Here is a 19362-nt window from a genome sequence, read left to right as displayed (position 1 = left end):
TTCTCTCCTTTTTCTTTTTATTTCCCTTTCAAACTCCTGGCACATTTTCAAGTTCAAATTCAAAATTTTAAATCATAAGTTTGAAATACTTGCATAAGATAAAATTGTCAATCCTTCTCAAACTTTTCCAATTAATTGAAGAGGAGGGAATACTTCCAAACTCATTTACAAGGCCAGCTTTACACTGATTCCAAAGGTAAATAAGGACACTATAAGAGAATAAAACAATAGACCAATATTGCTGATGAATATAGGTACAAAAATTCTCAATAAAATATTAGCAAAGCAAATTCAGTAGCACATTAAAAGGATCCATCACCATGATCAAGTGGGATTGATCCCTGGGATGCAAGGGTGGCTCAACATTTGCACAATCAATAAGTGTGATATACCACATTAATAGAAGGAAAGTTAAAAATCATATGCGTATCTCAATAGATGCAGAAACAGCATTTAGCGAAGTTCAACTTACTTTCAATATAAAAGTTCTCAACAAAGTGGGTGTAGAGGGAACATACTTCAACATAATAAAGGCCATATTTTTAAGCCCACAGCTAACATCAGACTCAACTCCAAAGCTTTTCCTCTAAGATCAGGAAGATGAGGGTGCCCATTCTCACCACTCCTATTCCACATAATACTGGAAGTTACAGACAGGGCAGTTAGGTGAGAAAAAGAAATAAAAGATATCTGCATCAGAGAAAAAAAAGTAAAGTTTCTCTGTTTACAGATGACATGATATTATATATAGGAAATTCTAAAAACCACCAAAAAACTTTTAGAACTAAAAAATAAATTCAGTAAAGTTGCAGGATACAAAATCAACATACAGAAATTTGTTACATTTCTATGCACTAACAATGAATTGTCTGAAAAAGAAAGAACTAAAACAGTCCCATTTATAATAGCATTAAAAACAATAAAATACTTAAGAATAAATTTCACCAAGGAAGTAAAAGATCTGTACACTAAAAACTATAAGATGTTGATGAAAGAAATTTAAGCCAAACAAAGAAATGGAGATACCCCATGTTCATGGATTGGCAGAATTAATATTGTTAAAATGTCTATAGTACCAAAAGCCATCTATAAATACAGCACATTTCCTATAAAATTCCCATGGTATTTTTCACAGAAAGAGAAAAACCACTTCTAAAATTTGTAGGGAACCACAAAAGACCCAAAGCTATCCTAAGAAAGAAAAACAAAACTGGAGGCATCACACTTCCTGATTTCAAACTGTACCACAAAGCTATAGTAATCAAAACTGTATGATACTGGGGGAGTGGCCAAGGGTTGCAGAGTAAGAAGACCCTGAGCTCACCTCTTCCCATGAATACACCAAAATTACAAATATTTACAGAGAAACTATTGGTGAGTAAAACCAGAAGGCTAGCAGAAAATACCTTCTACAACTAAAGATATACACGAGACAGGTAAGAGGGCGGAGATGCAGTATAGTAAAGACCCATAACCCCAGGTTAGACACCCACAAATGGGAGGATAACTACAACTGCAGAGGTTCTCCCCAAGGAGTGAGTGGTCCATACCCCACATCGAGCTCCGCAGCCTGGGGGTCCTGCACTGGGAAGATGAGACCCCAGAACATTTGACTTTGAAGGCCAGTGGTGCTTACTTTCTAGAGAGCCAGAGGGCTGTCGGAAATAGAGCCTCCATTCCTAAAGGGTACATACAAAATCTTACATGTTCTAGGACCCAGGGTAAGCAGTAATTTAAAAAGGACCCTGGGTCAGTCTGAGTTGCTGATCTTGGAGGTGTTCCTGGAGACACAGAAGGCAGCTGGGGCTCATCCTGGCCATAGACAGTGGTGGCACCATTTTTGGGAGCTCATTCTACCACATGGACATTGGTGCTGGTAAGCATCATTTTGGATTCTTTTCTCTAGCTTATTAGTGCTGGCACCTGGCCAGGCCCACTGGCCTGTCAGCACAAGTACTAGGATGCCTCAGGCCAAGAAACTAGCTGGCCTGAGGCTCAGCCCTACCCACCAGCAGGACTGCTGCTCTAAGATCTTATGAGCCCACAGCCACTGTAGGACCCAGCTCCATACACTGGTGTGCTGGCAGTAGCCCCAGGACCCCACAGCCAGGGACCTTAGAACTCCACCCAAGAGTGGGCTAGCACTAACCCTGGGAACCCCTGGGCCTCAGTCCCACCCACCAGCAGGCCAAAACACCAGCTCCAGGAACCTGTAGCCAGGCCCCAGGACCTGGCTCTGCTCACCAGTGGGGCAGCACTAGCTCCAGGATCCGCCCTTACCTACTAGTCACTGGGCAGGAACCAGGCCTGGGAACCCCTGGGCCCTGGCCCCACCCATCTGTGGGCAGACACCAGCCCCAGGACCAACACAGCCCCTCAGCCAGCCACCTTGGGATCTGGCCCCACCCACTGGTAGGCTAACATTAGCTTTGGGATACACCAAACCCCACAGCCAGCTGTGTCAGGAACGGGCTCTGCTCACCAGCATGCCCACACCAGTTCCAAGATCCCCTAGGGCCCTGCAGCCAGAGACCTGGGAAGTCAGCTCTGTCCTCCAGTGAGCTTGCGCTAACCTGGGATCTGCTAGGCCTGGCCTCACCCCACCAGCAGCTCACCGCCAGATTGGAGACACGTTGGACCCCTCAGCCAGCTGCCCCAGGATCCAGCTCCACTCACCAGTGGGCTAGCAACAGCTTTGGGACACCACGGACCCTGCAGACAGCTGTGTCAGGAATTAGACCCATCCACCAGCAGGCTGACTCTAGAATGAAGGCCCCCACTCCTGCAGCCACCCACTCCAAAACAGCCACCTCCCACCAGTGGGGCAGCAATAGTTACAGGACCACCTCCACCCCGGCCCCACAGCCAGCAGCCTTGTGAACTGGCCCCACCCACCAGCAGCTGGCAGTCTCCACACAAAACATGCCTGGCAGTCAACCAGAATGGCAGCCAGCCATGCCTACTAGACTGCCCACAATAGTCAGCCCACCACAACAGCACACTCCCTTCTGGTCGTTAGAGCTATTTCAAGAGCACACGGAACATTCTTCAGGATAGATCACATGCTAGACCATAAAACAAGCTGTGGTAGATTTAAGAAAATTGAAATCATATCAACCATCTTTTCTGACCACAACTCTGTGAGACTAGAAATCAACTACAAGAAAAAAACTACAAAAAAACACAAACATGTGGAGGCTAAACAACCAATGGATCACTAAAGAAATCAAAGAGGAAATTTAAAAATACCTAGACACAAATGAAAATGAAAACACAACAATCCAAAACCTGTGGGACACAGGAAAAACAGTTCTCAGAAGGGTTTATTGTGATACAGGCTTACCTCAGGAAAGAAGAAAAATCTCAAACAACCTAACCCTACACCTAAAGGAACTAAAGAAAGAAGAACAAACAAAACCCAAAGTTAGTAGAAGGAAACAAGTCATAAAGGTCAGAGCAGAAATAAGTGCAATAGAGACTTAAAAAAAAGCACTAGAAAAGATTAATAAAATTAAGAGCCGGTACTTTGAAAGGATAAACAAAACTAATAAACCAGTAGCCAGAATCATCAAGAAAAAAGAGGAGAGGACCCAAATCAATAAAATCAGAAATTAAAAAGAAGTTATGATCAATACCACAGAAATAAAAAGGATCCTAAGAGATTACTATGAACAATTATACACCAATAAAATGGGCAGCCTAAAAGAAATGGACAAATTTCTACAAATGTACACCCTCCCAAGACTGAACCAGGAAAAAATAGAAAATATTAGCAGACCAATTACTGGTAAAGAAATTGGATCAGTAATTAAACAACTCCCAAAAAATGAAAGTCCAGGACCAAATGGCCTCAGGTGAATTCTGCCAAACACATAAAGAAGAGTTAACACCTATTCTTTTCAAACTATTCAAAATATTGATGAGAGGGGAACACTTCCAAACTCATTTTACGAGGCCAGGATCACCCTGATAACAAAACCAGACAAAGATATCACAAAAAAAAAGATTACTGACCAATATCACTGATGAACATAGACACAAAAATCCTTAACAAAACAGAAGCAAACTGATTTCAACAATACATTAAAAAGATCACATGTCATTGTCAGTTGGGATTTATCCCAGGGATGCAAGGATGGTTCAATATCTGCAGATCAGTGTGATTTCCCCATTAGCAAATTGAACAATAAAAATCATATGTTCATCTCAGTAGATGCAGATAAAGCTTTTGACAAAATTCAATATCCATTCATTATAAAATTTCTCAACAATTTGGGTATAGAGGAACCTACCTCAACATAATAAATGCTATGTATGACAAGTCCACAGAAAACATTTCACATAACAGTGAAAAGCTGAAAGCATTTCCTCTAAGATCAGGAATAAGATAAGGATGCCTACTCCTGCCACTTTGATTCAGCATAGTATTGGAAGTCTTAGCCACAGCAATCAGATGAGAAAAAAAATAAAAGGAATGCAAATTGGAAAGGAAGAAGTAAAACTGTCACTGTTGGCAGATGAAATGATACTATACATAGAAAATCCTCAAGATGCCACCAAAAACTATTAGAGTGCATCAAAGAATTCATTAAAGTTTCAGGATACAAAATTAACATGGAGAAATTTGTTGCATTTCTATACACTAACAATGAACTATCAGAAAGAGAAATTAAGAAAACAGTCCCATTTACAATTGCATCCAAAAGAATAAAATACCTAGGAATAGATCTAACTATGGAGGTAAAAGACCTGTACTTGGAAAATTATGTCACTGATGAAATAAATTGAAGACAATACAAACAGATGGAAAGATACACTGTGTTCATGGACTGGAATAATTAATATTATTAAAATGATCCTACTACCCAAGGCACTCTATATATTCAGTGCAATCCCTATCAAAATACCAATGTTATTTTTCACAGAACTAGAACAAATAGTTCTAAAACTTGTATAGAAGCACAAAGACCTTGAATAGCTGAAACATTCTTGAGAAAGAAGAACAAAACTCGACATATCATGTTCCCTTACCTCAAACTATACTGCACAGCTACAGTCATCAAAACAGTATGATACTGGTGGAAAAACAGACACATAGATCAATGGAACAAAATAGCCCATAAGTGAACCCACACTCATATTGTCAATTGATCTACAACAAAGGAAGCAAGAATATACAGGGGAAAAGACAACATCTTCAATAAATGGTCCTGGGAAAACTGGACAGCTACATGCAAAAGAATCAAACTGGATTAATCTGTTACACCATGCACAAGTATAAATTCAAAGTGGATTAAAGATTTAAATATAAGACCTGAAAGCATAAATTCTGGAGGAATACTCCCTTTGACATCAGTCTTAATAATATTTTGGGGGATATGTCTCCACAGGTAAGGCAAACAAAAGTAAAAATAAACAAATGAGACTACATCAAACTAAAAAGCTTTTGCACAGTGAAGGAAACTATCAACAAAAGGAAAAGGCTACCTCCTGAATGGGAGAAGATATTTGCAAATGATATATCTGATAAAGGTTAATATCCAAAGTATACAAAGAACTCATACAACATCTGAAAAACAACCTGATTAAAAAATGAGCAGAGGATATGGATAGACATTTTTTCAGAGAAGACAGACAGATGGCCAACAGGCACATGAAAAGATGCTTAACATCACTAATCATCAGAGAAATGCAAATCAGAAGCACAATGAGATATCACCTCACACCTTTCAGAATAGCTGTCATTAAAAAAGACAACAGATGACAAGTGTTGGTGAGGATGTGGAGAGAAGGGAACCCTCATGCACTATTGGTAAGGATGTAAATTGGTCAGCCACTGTGGAAAGTAATATGGAGATTCCTCAAGAAATTAAAAATAGAGCTGCCAAAAAAAGAAAGAAAGAAAAAAAGAACTGCCATATGATCCAGCAATTCCACTCCTGAAGAAAACAAAAACACTATTTTTAAAAGATGTATGCACCCCTATGTTTATTGCAGCATTCTTTACAATAGCCAAGATACGGAAGCAACCCAAGTGCCCATTGTAGATGAATGGATAAAGAAGAGATGTTACATATATTTATATACATACAATGGGATATTATTCAGCCATAAAAAATGAAATCTTGCCATTTGTGACAACTTGGATGGACCTAGAGAACATTATGCTAAGTGAAATAAATCAGACATAGAAAAACAAATACTGTATGATTTCACTTATATGTGGACTCTGAAAAACAAATGAACATACATAGCAAAACAAACAGAGTTATGGATGTAGAGAACAAACAGGTAGTTGCTAGAGGGCAGAGGGTTGGAGGAAGGAAAGAAGTAAGTGAGGGAGCTTAAGAGGTACCAACTTCCACTTGCAAAATAAATGAGTCATGGGCATGAAAGGTACAATGTCAGAAATATAGTCAATAGCTATGTAATATCTTTGTAAGGTGACATATTGTAACTTTTGTTTGAAATGTGTAGAAATACCAAATAACTTTGTTGTGTAACAGGCACTAACATAATGTTGTAGGTCAGTTATACTTCAAAAATGAACAAACATAAACTCAATAGGCAAAGAGCAGATTGGTTACCAGAGGTAGGGGGTGGGTGGAGTGGGGAAACTGGATGAAGGTTGTCAAAAGGTACAAACTCCTAGTTATGAGATATAAGTTATAAGAACTAGCGATGTAATGCACAACATGATAAATAGAATTAACGCTGCTGCTTGTTATATATGAAAGTTGTTAGAGTAAATCCTAAGAGTTCTCATCATAAGGAAAATATTTTTTCCTACTTCTTTAATTGTGTATCTATATTTGATGATGGATGTTCACTAAACTTATTGTGATAATCATTTCATAATGTATGTAAGTCAAATCTTTATGCTGTACACGTTAAACTTACACAGTGCATGTGACAGTTGTATCTCAATAAAACTGGAAGGAAAAAAAGGAATCTGAGTACCCTTTAGCTATCACTTTCTGTGCCCGTTCCCACTCGTTCTCCATAGCCCCCACTTTTCCAGTCTAAGCAACCACTTATCTACTATCTGTCTCTAGATTTCTCTCTTTTGGACATTTTGTATGAATGGAATCTTACAGTGTGTGGTCTTTTGTGACTTTCAATTATCAAAATGTTTTCAGTGTTTATGTTGTAGCATGTTTAAGTACTTCGTTTCTTTTTATGGCTGAATAATATTCCATTGTGTGTGTGTGTATACACACACACACACACACACACACACACTGTATTTTATTCATTCTTTAGTTGAACATTTGGGTTGTTTTTCCACCTTTCAGCTGTTATAAATATTGCTGTGTTAGCTCTTTTCTGCACAGCTTCCCAAATATTTATTGAAAGAATAAATATAGAATCATGTTTAAATTCCTAGAATAAACCTTATTATTTTTTTCAATGGTACATTATTCTTTTGACACAGTGATAGATTATGTTTGTTAGTGTTTTATTTATAAGTTTTGCATCTTTAATCACATGTCACACTGGTCTGAGGTTTATCATGGTTTGATATTAAGGTTATGTTAGCTTCATGACATGATTTGGGGTTCTTTGTATTTTATTTTCATGTGGCCTGTGGTATTTTAACATTAGAATTAACAGTTCTTTAAAGTTTAGGTACAATTTAACTTTGAATCCATCTGATCCAGATGGCATTTTCAATGGAAGAACTTTTGTCTCCTTTCTATTTTCTTGTTGTCTTTAAAAAATTTTTCTACTTCACTTGAGTTAATTTTGGTAATTTGAATTTTGCTATGAAATTACCTGCTCCTTTAGATATTCAAAGTTATTGTCATAAGATTTAAGTGGTATTCTTTTGTATTTCTTTTGGTTGCTCATCTATATGTGGTCATTTCTCCTTTATCAATCCTGTTCATCGGGGCTTCCCTGGTGGCACAGTGGTTGAGAGTCTGCCTGCCAATGCAGGGGAGACGGGTTTGTGCCCCGGTCCGGGAAGATCCCACATGCTGTGGAGCGGCTAGGCCCGTGAGCCATGGCCACTGGGCCTGTGCGTCCGGAGCCTGTGCCCTGCAATGGAAGAGGCCACAACAGTGAGAGGCCTGCGTGCCACAAAAAAAAAAAAAAAAAAAAAAAAAAAAAAAAAAAATTCTATTCATGTTATATTTCTCTTTTCTTTTTTCTTTAATCATGCTTGTGAAGATTTTTTTTATTAGCTTTTCAAAAGTTTAGTTTTAGATTTATTTTTTCTTTCTGTTGTTTGCCTATTAATGGGCTTAAAAAATCAGTCTCTTTCTCTCTCTCTCTCTCTCTCTCTCTCAAGGTTTCACAATTTTCATCCTACTTCCTTTCTTCCTCACATCATGTTTGGATTTTTGTGTTATCTATTGTTTTTCTTGGTTTTTCAGCCTTTAATTCTGGAAAAATCTTAATCTTTCTAAAAGTGTCTACTCTGTTTACTTTCTCCCCTTTCTTTCTGGGGATCCTTTTAGATAGTTTTTGACACTTTTAGATATCATCTGTGTATCTTAGCTTTTTGAAAATGTTTATATTTTCCACTTTGTTTTTTTTAATACTTTTAGGAGAATTTCTAGACCTGGACTTACTGCTCATTAGTATGATGTTTCCTTCTATTCATTTTGCTAGTTAACTCATCCTTTGAGTTTTTTCTTTCAGCAGTTTCAAAAATGTACTCATTCAATTGGTGGATATGTATTAAGTTTATTTTAAATTTGTGTTCCCTTTGGTCTGTTCATTCTGTTTCCTGTGGTGTAGATTGTTCAGTTTGTTGCCTTTCTCTCATAATGCTCATACTCTGCAAGTATCTGGTTATCTTTTTCCTGGGAGTACCAAGTGATAAGCTAGTAATATTTACATGATGAGAAGAATGAAAGCATTAGGCTCTGATTTGTGTTTCTTTGGATAATTTCAGAGAGCAGAGGTGGGGACGTAAAGGCTTGATTTGGGGTGATATGGCTTAAGAGTTGATTCCAAAAAGAACTTCCTGTTTACTCGGTTAGAGGCGTGATCTTCTCCAGGTCCTACCATCCTCTGTTCTATTTGTGGAGTAGGGCGAGGATAGAACACGCAGGGGCCTTGCAGGTGTCTGTACTTGTTACCACTTCCCAAACCAACTGTTCTCTGATGCTTACCTGATTTTTTTTTTAATATTTTTTATTGGAGTATAATTGCTTTACAATGGTGTGTTTGTTTCTGCTGTATAACAAAGTGAATCAGCTATACATATACATATATCCCCATATCTCCTCCCTTTTGCATCTTCCTCCCATGCTTACCTGATGTTATAATTTCCTTTACCCTCCAGATGGCCCTGGGGTGGTAACAGAGCTTTCCTGTTTCATTGCATTGTGTGGGATGGGAATTCTCTGCCCAGAGCAATATGAAGAATGGAAAAGGTCACAACTAAGAAGACTTTTCCAGTCTGTAACACTTGGCCCTCTTTATCTCTTGACTGCTGTTTCCCTCACATTCTGGCAACCAGTTACTTAATGTTTCTCCCTGTTTCTGCTTATACTATCTGTTGCTTTTGTATAATCTCTGGAGTTGGGTTGGAGGAAGGGAACCAGGAGGACATATAGTTTGACATCTTGCACAGGAACAGAAACTACAGTATTTTAAAATTATCTATTTGTGTGTGTGCCCATCACAAAACAACTCATTACGGTAGGGATTGTTTCATGTATCTTATCACAGTTCAGGGTAAGACCTGGTGCCTAGTTAAATGATTGTTGAAAGAATACCATTTCAAAGGATTCTTCCATTAAAAACACAAGTTAACTACCGATACAGAGCTTTCTTAATGTTGTAAAATCGTAACTACATTTATTAAAAATTTGTATGAAAGTTTTTAGGATTATTTCGATCCCTTTAGAGGAAGTTATAATCCACAGAGTTACAACAAAAAGAAAAAAACTAACATAATGTAGTGTTTTATAATTCTTGAAACATTTAACCTATGTTAAACAGGGCTGTTATTCTTGTCCCCATCTTATAGATGAAGCTATGAATCAGAGATGACAAGAACTTATCTAAGACCAAACAGCTAATAAGTGATGAGCTAATACGTGGGGCTGCAAACAAAAGTCTCCTGACTTGAATTCTCTAAAGACTAATGCCTTTCTTCTTTATTCCTCAGTGCTTTGCTATCTTAGTGGGTATTTGATCAATGGAATTGAACTGACCTATAATGTTCTGTCCTCTCATGTTTTTGTGCTGTGAAGTGAAACTCAATGGCTTTCATCTAGAGTTTAAATTTAAAGCCAAAGTCCTTACACAGGGCTTTTGAGGCCCTTCATGATCTCTCTCTCTTTCCCATCCACGCTTTTCATCTATTCTCCTCTTTGTTCATATTTATTCTGCCACACTGGGCTTCTTACTACCTTCCAGTATGCCACGCATGCTGTTCACTCTGCTAGAAGTGCCTTCTCCAGAGTGGCATCTTCACCTCCTTCAAATCTTTGTACAAAGGTAACGTTCTCAATTACAGTTTCCGAGACTATCCTATTTAAAAGTGCAAACCATCTACCATTATATACACTTCTGAATCAACTTGTCATAAGATTTAAGTGGTATTCTTTTGTATTTCTTTTGGTTGCTCATCTATATGTGGTCATTTCTCCTTTATCAATCCTGTTCATCGGGGCTTCCCTGGTGGCACAGTGGTTGAGAGTCTGCCTGCCAATGCAGGGGACACGGGTTTGTGCCCCGGTCCGGGAAGATCCCACATGCTGTGGAGCGGCTAGGCCCGTGCTTGAATTGTTTTTCCATGAGCACTTTGCTTGAATTGTTTTTCCATGAGCACTCAGAGCATAACTCTTCTAGTACACTCTACAATTTATTATTCACTGAATTGTGGTCTGTCTTTCCTCATTAAAATGCCAGTTCTAGTGCCTGGCATAGTACATGGCTCAATAAACACTTGTTGAAAGAATGAATGCAGGAAGGAAATTCAATTGATTAAACTAAACTTTGGTAGTAATACTTGATTGTTTTTACTTTAGAAGTTGAACATTTTGAAGTCCTTTTAGCCAGGAGTATGTGTTCATGAATAGTATGGAAATTTACTCTAATTCACTAAGATTTGTTTATCAATTTAATGTTTCTCCTGAGTTTTTTTTTTTTTTCTTGTGGTACACGGGCCTCTCACTGTTGTGGCCTCTCCCGTTGCGGAGCGCAGACTCTGGACGCACAGGCTCAGCAGCCATGGCTCACGGGCCCAGCTGCTCCGCGGCATGTGGGATCCTCCCGGACCGGGGCACGAACCCATGTCCCCTGCATCGGCAGGCGGACTCTCAACCACTGTGCCACCAGGGAAGCCCTCTTCTGAGTTTTAACGCATGTCAATTTACATAAAATCTATTGACTTTCTTGCAGAAATGTTATGATTCTCTGTAACATAGATAACAATATAGAGTCTCTGTAGAGTCTCTGTTTAGTAAACAGCAATACAGTATTGGTAGCAAAGTTAGTATTATTCAAAACACTGCCTGGAGATCTAAGTTGATTCTAGTTTTCTTTAGAACATGAAACCATCATATGACCATTGAAATCTTGAAGTAGGTAGCGTTTGATGTCACCTTGATATGTTTTGAAAATTTAAATGATGAACTGTTTTCATTTTCATATTTTAAGAACATTATTAGTTCTAATCATTTTATGATTATATATATAATATTTTAATTATGTATTCAATATTTGTATCCATATAGTAAAGTAGGAATTTTCTTTATTAGCCTTTACTTTTATTTAAACATTTCTTTTTTTCCTTATAGGTTTGCTTTGAGGTCACATTGATATGAAATATGAAGTCACCTTTAATAACTTCACCTGGGAAAGAGAAAGACTTCTTTCTTATTAAAGAAACACAAGGAAAACAAATGACCAAATGAATCATACCAAATGCTAACTCTACATCTTTTTGTATCATCTGTTTTTAAAACCATCAAGACAAATGATTTGTGCTTTAAAGAATATGATTTGTTCATCAATGTTACTTTAGCAGTTTTTAAAAAATCTTTTTCACCTTAAACTGTACTCTTATAAAATTTAACACAAAGATTTTTAAATCTTTAAGACCTTGTTTAAAATAGCTTTCTTTTTTAGTTTTCAGAACTTCAATCCTTAATGTACCCTTTTTTTACTTGACAAAGTCCCCAAAACTACAGCATCAGGAAAGATATGGACTTGGAAACTTATGTTATGGTAATAGGCTGCAGCGAATTTAAGTGGATCATTCAAGAAACCATCCATTTTATCATCAGAAGTGTCACATAAGTATATAATTCTTAGCTTTAATGCAAACAAAGTTGCTTGAAAATGGCATGGGTAAAATTCTTACGGAAACCTGGTGGCAATCTTGGAAAAGCTTATCAACCTGGGAGTATGCTATCCCTAGCCCCTACCAAAGGCTTGTTGAATGAACCAGGACAAAACAGCTGCTTTCTTAATAGTGCTGTACAGGTGAGACCATAATTTCTTGTTAAATTTTTTTTTTTCTTGTTAAATTTTAAAAATTGCCTTTCAGGAAATTCTTTGCTTAATCCTTCTTTAACTTGTAAATTAAGAATAAAGTTATTATTGACTAGAATGACTTTTTAATATCACTTTTAATAGTAGCAAAATATTTTGACTGGGCATTTTGGTTTTTATAATAAATGGAAATGTTGTTTTCAACAGAATGATACATTGCTAGGATATAAAAATATCTTGTGGCTTAAAATGTTTACTTAGTAAATTAAGAATGTTTCTAAAATACATAAAATTATCTTTTTGAATTAGCTAGTCAACCCCTCTCTCCCCCTTTTTTTTTTTGTTTAAGAAATGCAGTAGGATCCCCATAGACAGCATAAAAAGAAACAAGCTGTGTGGATTGAAATGAGAATGCAGAGTTTTTTGTTTTGTTTTGTTTTTGCGGTACGTGGGCCTCTCACTGTTGTGGCTTCTCCCGTTGCGGAGCACAGGCTCCGGATGCGCAGGCTCAGTGGCCATGGCTCACGGGCCCAGCCGCTCTGCGGCATGTGGGATCTTCCCGAACCGGGGCACGAACCCGCGTCCCCTGCGTCGGCAGGCGTACTCTTAACCACGGTGCCACCAGGGAAGCCCAAGAATGCAGAGTTTTTAATCTCAGTACTCAAATTCCTTCCCCGCCCCCCCCACCACACTGTGACCTTAAATCCCCTCTGTAGAATCATAATTTGGACACCACTGTTGTAGTTAAATTAACGGTTAATTCATTTTGCTTCAGTCCTTGTTGAAATTCTTTTAATTAGCAAATATGTATTAATCCAACTTTCTGCCTTACATAAATATCTTTTCTTATGTATCATAGTTTTTATTTAACATTTTCAGATTTTTTAGGGGCCTATATCCTTCTGACCGTTGATTGTATAGTACTAAGGATGAGGAAGATTTAGAATATTGGAATGTTACTCTATTGACGCTAGAATATACCTTAAAAGATTTTATTGAAAATAAATAGCTTTTCACATGTTTTCTTTCTATTGCTTTTTTTTTCCTCCTGAAAACTGAGAGTAGAAAGAGAAATATTGCTTAATTAACTCATTTGATAAATGAACACATCTAGAATGTGTCAAGTGCTCAGACATCTGACTCAGACTTGTGTTCTTAATTGTCTGCTGTCCAGGACATATGTCAAACTTGAAAGTTTTATAACTCACTCAGGGAAACGGAAGCAATTGGTATTAGAAAAGCATTAATTCTAGTTTATGTTGGGACCTTTAAATGACAGTCACTGTTCTGCCCTGGCTGAAGGATCCCTTTGGCATTAAGTGCTGTGACAAGGGCAGGAAAATATTTATTGAATGACACCTGATATAGAGAAATACCAGACTCCAAAAGACATGGAATTATATGCTTTTATTGAATCAGGCTCTGAGAAAGAGCTTCTGCCATTTCACATCTTTTCCTGTTAACCCTTTTCCAGTTCTTTTTTTTTACACTTATGTGTTTCCCTCTGTGTCTGTCCCTTTTTTTGGCTCCCAAAATACTGTGTATACTTTAGGGAGATGAAAAGCTTATTATAACAAAAGAAAACTCTGAGCAAGGACACTTATGTGGTAAAGAAAATGGAGAAGTATTCCTATGTTGATATATTTAGAAAAAAAATGAACAGTCCACTGACCTTTGCCATGAAGGTTATTTCTACTTATCTACATAGCTACCAGTTATGGTGCTCATCACTCCTTTGTGTGGATACAGCTTTCCATCTGGTATCATTTCTTCTGCTTGAAGGATGACTTTTGTTATTGAAAAATATTTTCATTCATTAAAGAAGTTTAAGTTGACAGTTTTTCTTTTAGTATTTTAAAGATTTTGCTCATCTGTCTTCTGGCTTGTATTACTTCTCCTGGAAAACTATTGTCATTCTTATCTTTGTTCTTGTGTTTGTAATGTTCCCCTTTTTTTCTGGCTGCTTTTAAGATTTTCTTTTTTTAACTGGTTTAAAACAATTTGGTTATGATGTGCCTTGTTATAGTTTTCTACATGCTTCTTGTGTTTGGGTTCATTGAGCATCTTAGACCCATGGCTTTATAATTTTAATCAAATGTGGATGGGCTTCCCTGGTGACGCAGTGGTTAAGAATCCGCCTGCTAATGCAGGGGACACGGGTTCGAGACCTGGTCTGGGAAGATCCCACATGCCGCAGAGCAACTAGGCCCATGCAGCACAACTACTGAGCCTGCGCTCTAGAGCCCGTGAGCCACAACTGTGGAGCCTGTGTGCCACAAGTACTGAAGCCTGCGCACTGCAACAAAGAGTGGCCCCCACTTGCCGCAACTGGGGAAAGCCCGCACGCAGCAGTGAAGACCCAACACAGCCAAAATAAAATAAATAAAATAAAAGTAAATTTAAAAAAAATGTGGAAACTCTTTGACCATTATTTCTTCAAAATTTTCTATCCCTCCCCTCCTTTGGGGGATTCCAGTTATTGATACATATTCAGTTGGTTGCTTTAGGTCCCAAAGTTCACTGATGTGCTCTTCATTGTCTTTCTCATTCTTTTGTTTTTCTCTCTTTCATTTTATAGGATTCTGTTGCTGTGTCTTCAAGTTCATTAATTTTTTTCTTTTGCAGTGTTTATTTAATCTGCTAGTAATATCACCAGTGTATTTTTAAATTTCAGACATTGTAATTTTCACCTTTAGAAGTTTGCTCTGGGTCTTTCAAAAATCACTTGTGTCTATACTTAACATGTCCAGTCTTTTCTCTGACCTCTTGAATATATGAATACAGGTATAATAATTGTTTTAATGTACTTGTCTACTAATTCTGTCTGTGCAAATTCTGTTCTTTTTTTTTTCTTTCTAGGTTTGGAATATATTTTCTTGTTTCTTGTAATGCCTGGTAATTTTTTAAAATTAATTTATTTATTTTTGGCTTCATTGGGTCTTAGTCGCTGCATGTGGGCTTTCTCTAGTTGAGGTGAGCGGTGGCTACTCTTCATTGCGATGCACAGGCTTCTCATTCTGGTGGCTTCTCGTTGTGGAGCCAGGCTTTAGGCGCGCGGGCTTCAGTAGTTGTGCCATGTGGGCGTCAGTAGTTGTGCCTTATGGGCTCTAGAGTGCAGGCTCAGTAGTTGTGGTGCACAGGCTTAGTTGCTCCGTGGCATGTGGGATCTTCCTGGACCGGGCTCAAACCCGTGTCCCCTGTGTTGGCAGACAGATTCTTAACCATGGTGCCACCAGGGAAGCCCATGCCTGGTAATTTTTGATTGGATGTCAGACGACATTTTAAGTTTTACTTTGTTGGGTGATGGGTATTTTTATATTCCTAAAAATATTCTTGAACATTGTTCTGGGATAGGATTAGTTTATTTAGAAACAGTTTGATCATTTTATGTTTAAGCTTTGTAGGCAGTACCAGAACTGTGCTTATTCTGGGGTTAATTTCTCTGCTAGTGGGGAGGGACAGTTCTTTCTTTAACTGATGCTCTGTGAATTATGATGTTTTCCACTTTGGCTGTTGAGAACAGGCACTGCCCTGAACTGATATGTGCTTTGGGCATTACATCTAATCTTCTGGGATTTTCTTTCCTGGTCTCAGGAAAGTTTCCTCACAGTGCTTACCTGAATACTCGAGAGGCCCCCTCGCGAGCTCTGTGTGCAGCTCTCCCCACTGCGGCACTGTGTCCCGCCAACTCTAGCTGCTTTGGCTTCCCTGAACTCCCAGCTCCATCCCTTCAACCCAGGGAATCTGCTGGCCCCTGATGTTAAAATGTCTAGTGTATAAACTAATTTAGAAAGCCAGTCCTCACTGACAAAACAGCTATTCAAGTAGACTTCTGTCAGAAAAAGCCTGACTTCATTTTTTAAAATTCAGAATATAAATGCTAATACGCAGTTTGATGAGTACTTTTTAAACTGCTGAGAAATAAATTGTGAAATACATTTTGTAAGAAATTACTAAAAATGGACATTATTAAAATGTTTTGGATGTAATATAAGTAAGAAAAATGAATTTATATGCCATTTCCCCTTAATTTTTAAAAATTTTTTATATTATTTTGAGGTCAGGAATATGAAAGGTTTATATTCCTTTATTAAATGCATATGCATATATGTATTAATCTTTGGGGAATAACTAAATAAGAAACATGCATAAACATTCAAAATAACTACACTAATTTTGTTAGGTACCATGTTAAAATGAAACATGGAAATAATGCAAAAGAAAAATGTTTATATTATAAAATTATATTGCTAAAAACTAATTAGTCCAACAACTAGCTTAGGCTTTAATTTAAAACAGGTGGTAGAATATAATCAACATTTTTAAATGAAATAGGATAAAGGTTAACTATAATGCAGATAATTTTTGGTATGGATTTGTGAAAATCATTTTTAAACTTTTATATTGAGTAGTATACAGAGAAGTCACATAAAATATTTTTTTCTGTAGTTTAGATCCAGTGTAAGTTAAACATTTTGCTAACCCTAGAAAACATTACATTTGAAAGACGTAATTCGTAAGCCTTATAAGCAGATTATAGAGTTTTCTCTTTTGGCTGAATAGTTTGAACTTTTATTTGATGAGAAAGTGGTACAGTTAAGTAGGTATGACATAATTGGTGTGGTTTTGAGTTCTGTAAGTTAAAAGCAAAGTTAAAATATTTAATAGCTAACATTTATTGTGCTCTTACTGTTCATTGGTACACTGTGTTTTATCTAATCTAGTTCTTACAGTGATCCTAAGAGATAGGTACTACTCTAATCTTCCTTTCAGTGATGAGAAAACTAAGTTTCAGGAAATATTTTGCTCAAGTCAGCCCAAGAGCTGTAAACAGTAAAGCCAGAATTAGAACCCAGGCAGCCTGTCTTCAGAGGGTGTATCACTAACTACAGTGCTGTGCACTTCTCACAGCTGTGCTGTCGTGACCTTCATCTTGACAAATGAATGAATTTTAATGTATATTTTATGGTATGATAGAATATGATATGCAAGAAAGTTGTTAAACATTTTCAAGTGCTCTGCAAAACACTGAGTTATTTGTGATAACTAAATGAATCCTATTAGTTATGCTTTAAGAAAAAGCAACTATCAGAGAAATTCTGAAATGGCTTTCAGTTACTGAGTTATTAAAAAATAGGAAACTTTTAAAATTATTTGTTTTTATTAACTTTTTTTTTTTGGTTGGGAGAAATGTGAGATGGTGAATGGATTTTCTTGGTTTTATTATTTGAGGAAGTATCTTAATTGTTTGTTGTAATAGTATTTACAGCAACAAATAGCAGGTTGCATTCAATGCATGCCACTTGTGTACTGGGCACTGCTCTAAACACTTCACATATTACATACATATATTTAATCCTTACAAGCAGTCTATGAGGCTGACACAGTTATCCCCATTGTATAAATTTCAGATTTTTCTAGAATGATTTTAAGTATTAGACTGATTTATTTAAACAACTACAGTCTTATTTTGTTTTTGTTTTTTTAGTAGTAAATGATGATTGGATAATTGCAGCAAATATATTCAGGTTATTTTTTAACTGCTGCTTCATATTATGCTGTACCCCCATGACTACACAGATGCCCCCTTCTTCACTCAATATACAATGACCACACAGGCCTCTGCCCTTTTTTCTTGCCACTACATACGGACCCTTATTTGGTACACCCTGACTTTTAACTGCAATTATATTTCCTTCCTAAATTTCAGTTCATTCCAAGTATTATAATCACTTCCTCTCTCAAGTCTCTGCCAAGTCCTGCATTCAGTATCCCTTGTTTCCTGTTCATATAAATTCCTTAACTGAGGAGTTATTTTTTTCTTGTTCTGTGCCTGTCATGGTTTTTACATGTGAATCCATAGTAATATTTTCTAAATCCATCTTTTATATATGAACTACATGTATATAGCACTTTTATACTTATTATTTTTAGTAGTATATATCTGATTATGTGCAAGAGACTAAAAGAAGCTATTAGCCTCCCACAATTTAAAACATATTTAAATCTGTCTTTCATCCCAGTGAGAAAAATATTACTGTGTTTCTTTCTTTCTTTACATCTCACTATTTTTTAGGTTTTATGGCAATTAGATATATTCCGAAGAAGCTTGCGGGTTCTGGATGGACATGTTTGTCAGGGAGTTGCCTGCATATTTTGTGCATTGAAGGTAACCTTTTAATAGTTCCGAAAAATTACTATTGTTTCTCAAAAGATTTAATTTTATTTGATAGTTTGGTTTGTTTGACATATTTGTTTAGTTTATTTGTAATTAAAGTTATTGTCAAGTGACTTACAGTTTTGAAGAGAAATTCTTAAAGTATGACTTATTCAGGTTTACGGATTCATTTTTCTGTGTTAGGAACATTATATTTTTCATTATTTTGAAATAATCATTTAACAGATGTTTTTTGAGTTACTACTGAATTCTGGGCACTGCTGTAGTTACTAAGGATACAGCAGTGAACGGAACTCATAAAAATCCCTGTTCTCATGTAGCTTATATTCTTGTAAGGGAGAAGAAAATAAATAAACAAAATATAAAGTATGTTAGGTAATAATAATTGCAAAGGAGGAAATATAAATCAGGGATAGGTACTAGAGAGTGTTGAGTAGCAAGGAAAGCCTCACTGAGAGAATGACATTTAAATCACAACTTGGAAAAGGTGATGGAGTGGACTAGAGCCTTCCAGGCAAGCAGGGGCACAGCAACTGCAAAGGCCCTGAGGTGGGAGTGTGCGTGACATATTAAAGGAAACCTGACTGGTGGCAGAAGCTTTGTGAGCAAGGGGGACAGTGATAGGAGATGAGCTCAGAGGTAAGGTGAGTTGTGGTGACTTCAAAAATGTCTGCAGATTCTTTTGCACTCTTCTATTGAAAGGTGGAGTCTAATTCCTTGAATAT

General features: G+C 37.1%; 1 protein-coding gene across 1 annotated transcript in view; it reads left to right on the top strand.

The window, feature by feature from the left end:
• The window catches only part of USP53 (ubiquitin specific peptidase 53), a 64710-nt gene that overhangs the window by 8156 nt on the left and 37192 nt on the right, over positions 1-19362 (top strand). The window contains exons 2-3 of the mRNA XM_079919938.1: positions 11763-12450; positions 18536-18628. Of these exons, the coding sequence (XP_079776064.1) occupies positions 12307-12450; positions 18536-18628 (237 nt within the window). The 5' untranslated portion in view covers positions 11763-12306. The remainder of the gene's footprint in view (positions 1-11762; positions 12451-18535; positions 18629-19362) is intronic.

Source organism: Stenella coeruleoalba (assembly GCF_951394435.1).
Source record: "Stenella coeruleoalba genome assembly, chromosome: 4".
Classification (NCBI taxonomy): domain Eukaryota; kingdom Metazoa; phylum Chordata; class Mammalia; order Artiodactyla; family Delphinidae; genus Stenella; species Stenella coeruleoalba.
The sequence above is the reverse complement of the archived record's forward strand: the minus strand, read 5'-3'. Positions and strand labels throughout refer to the sequence as shown.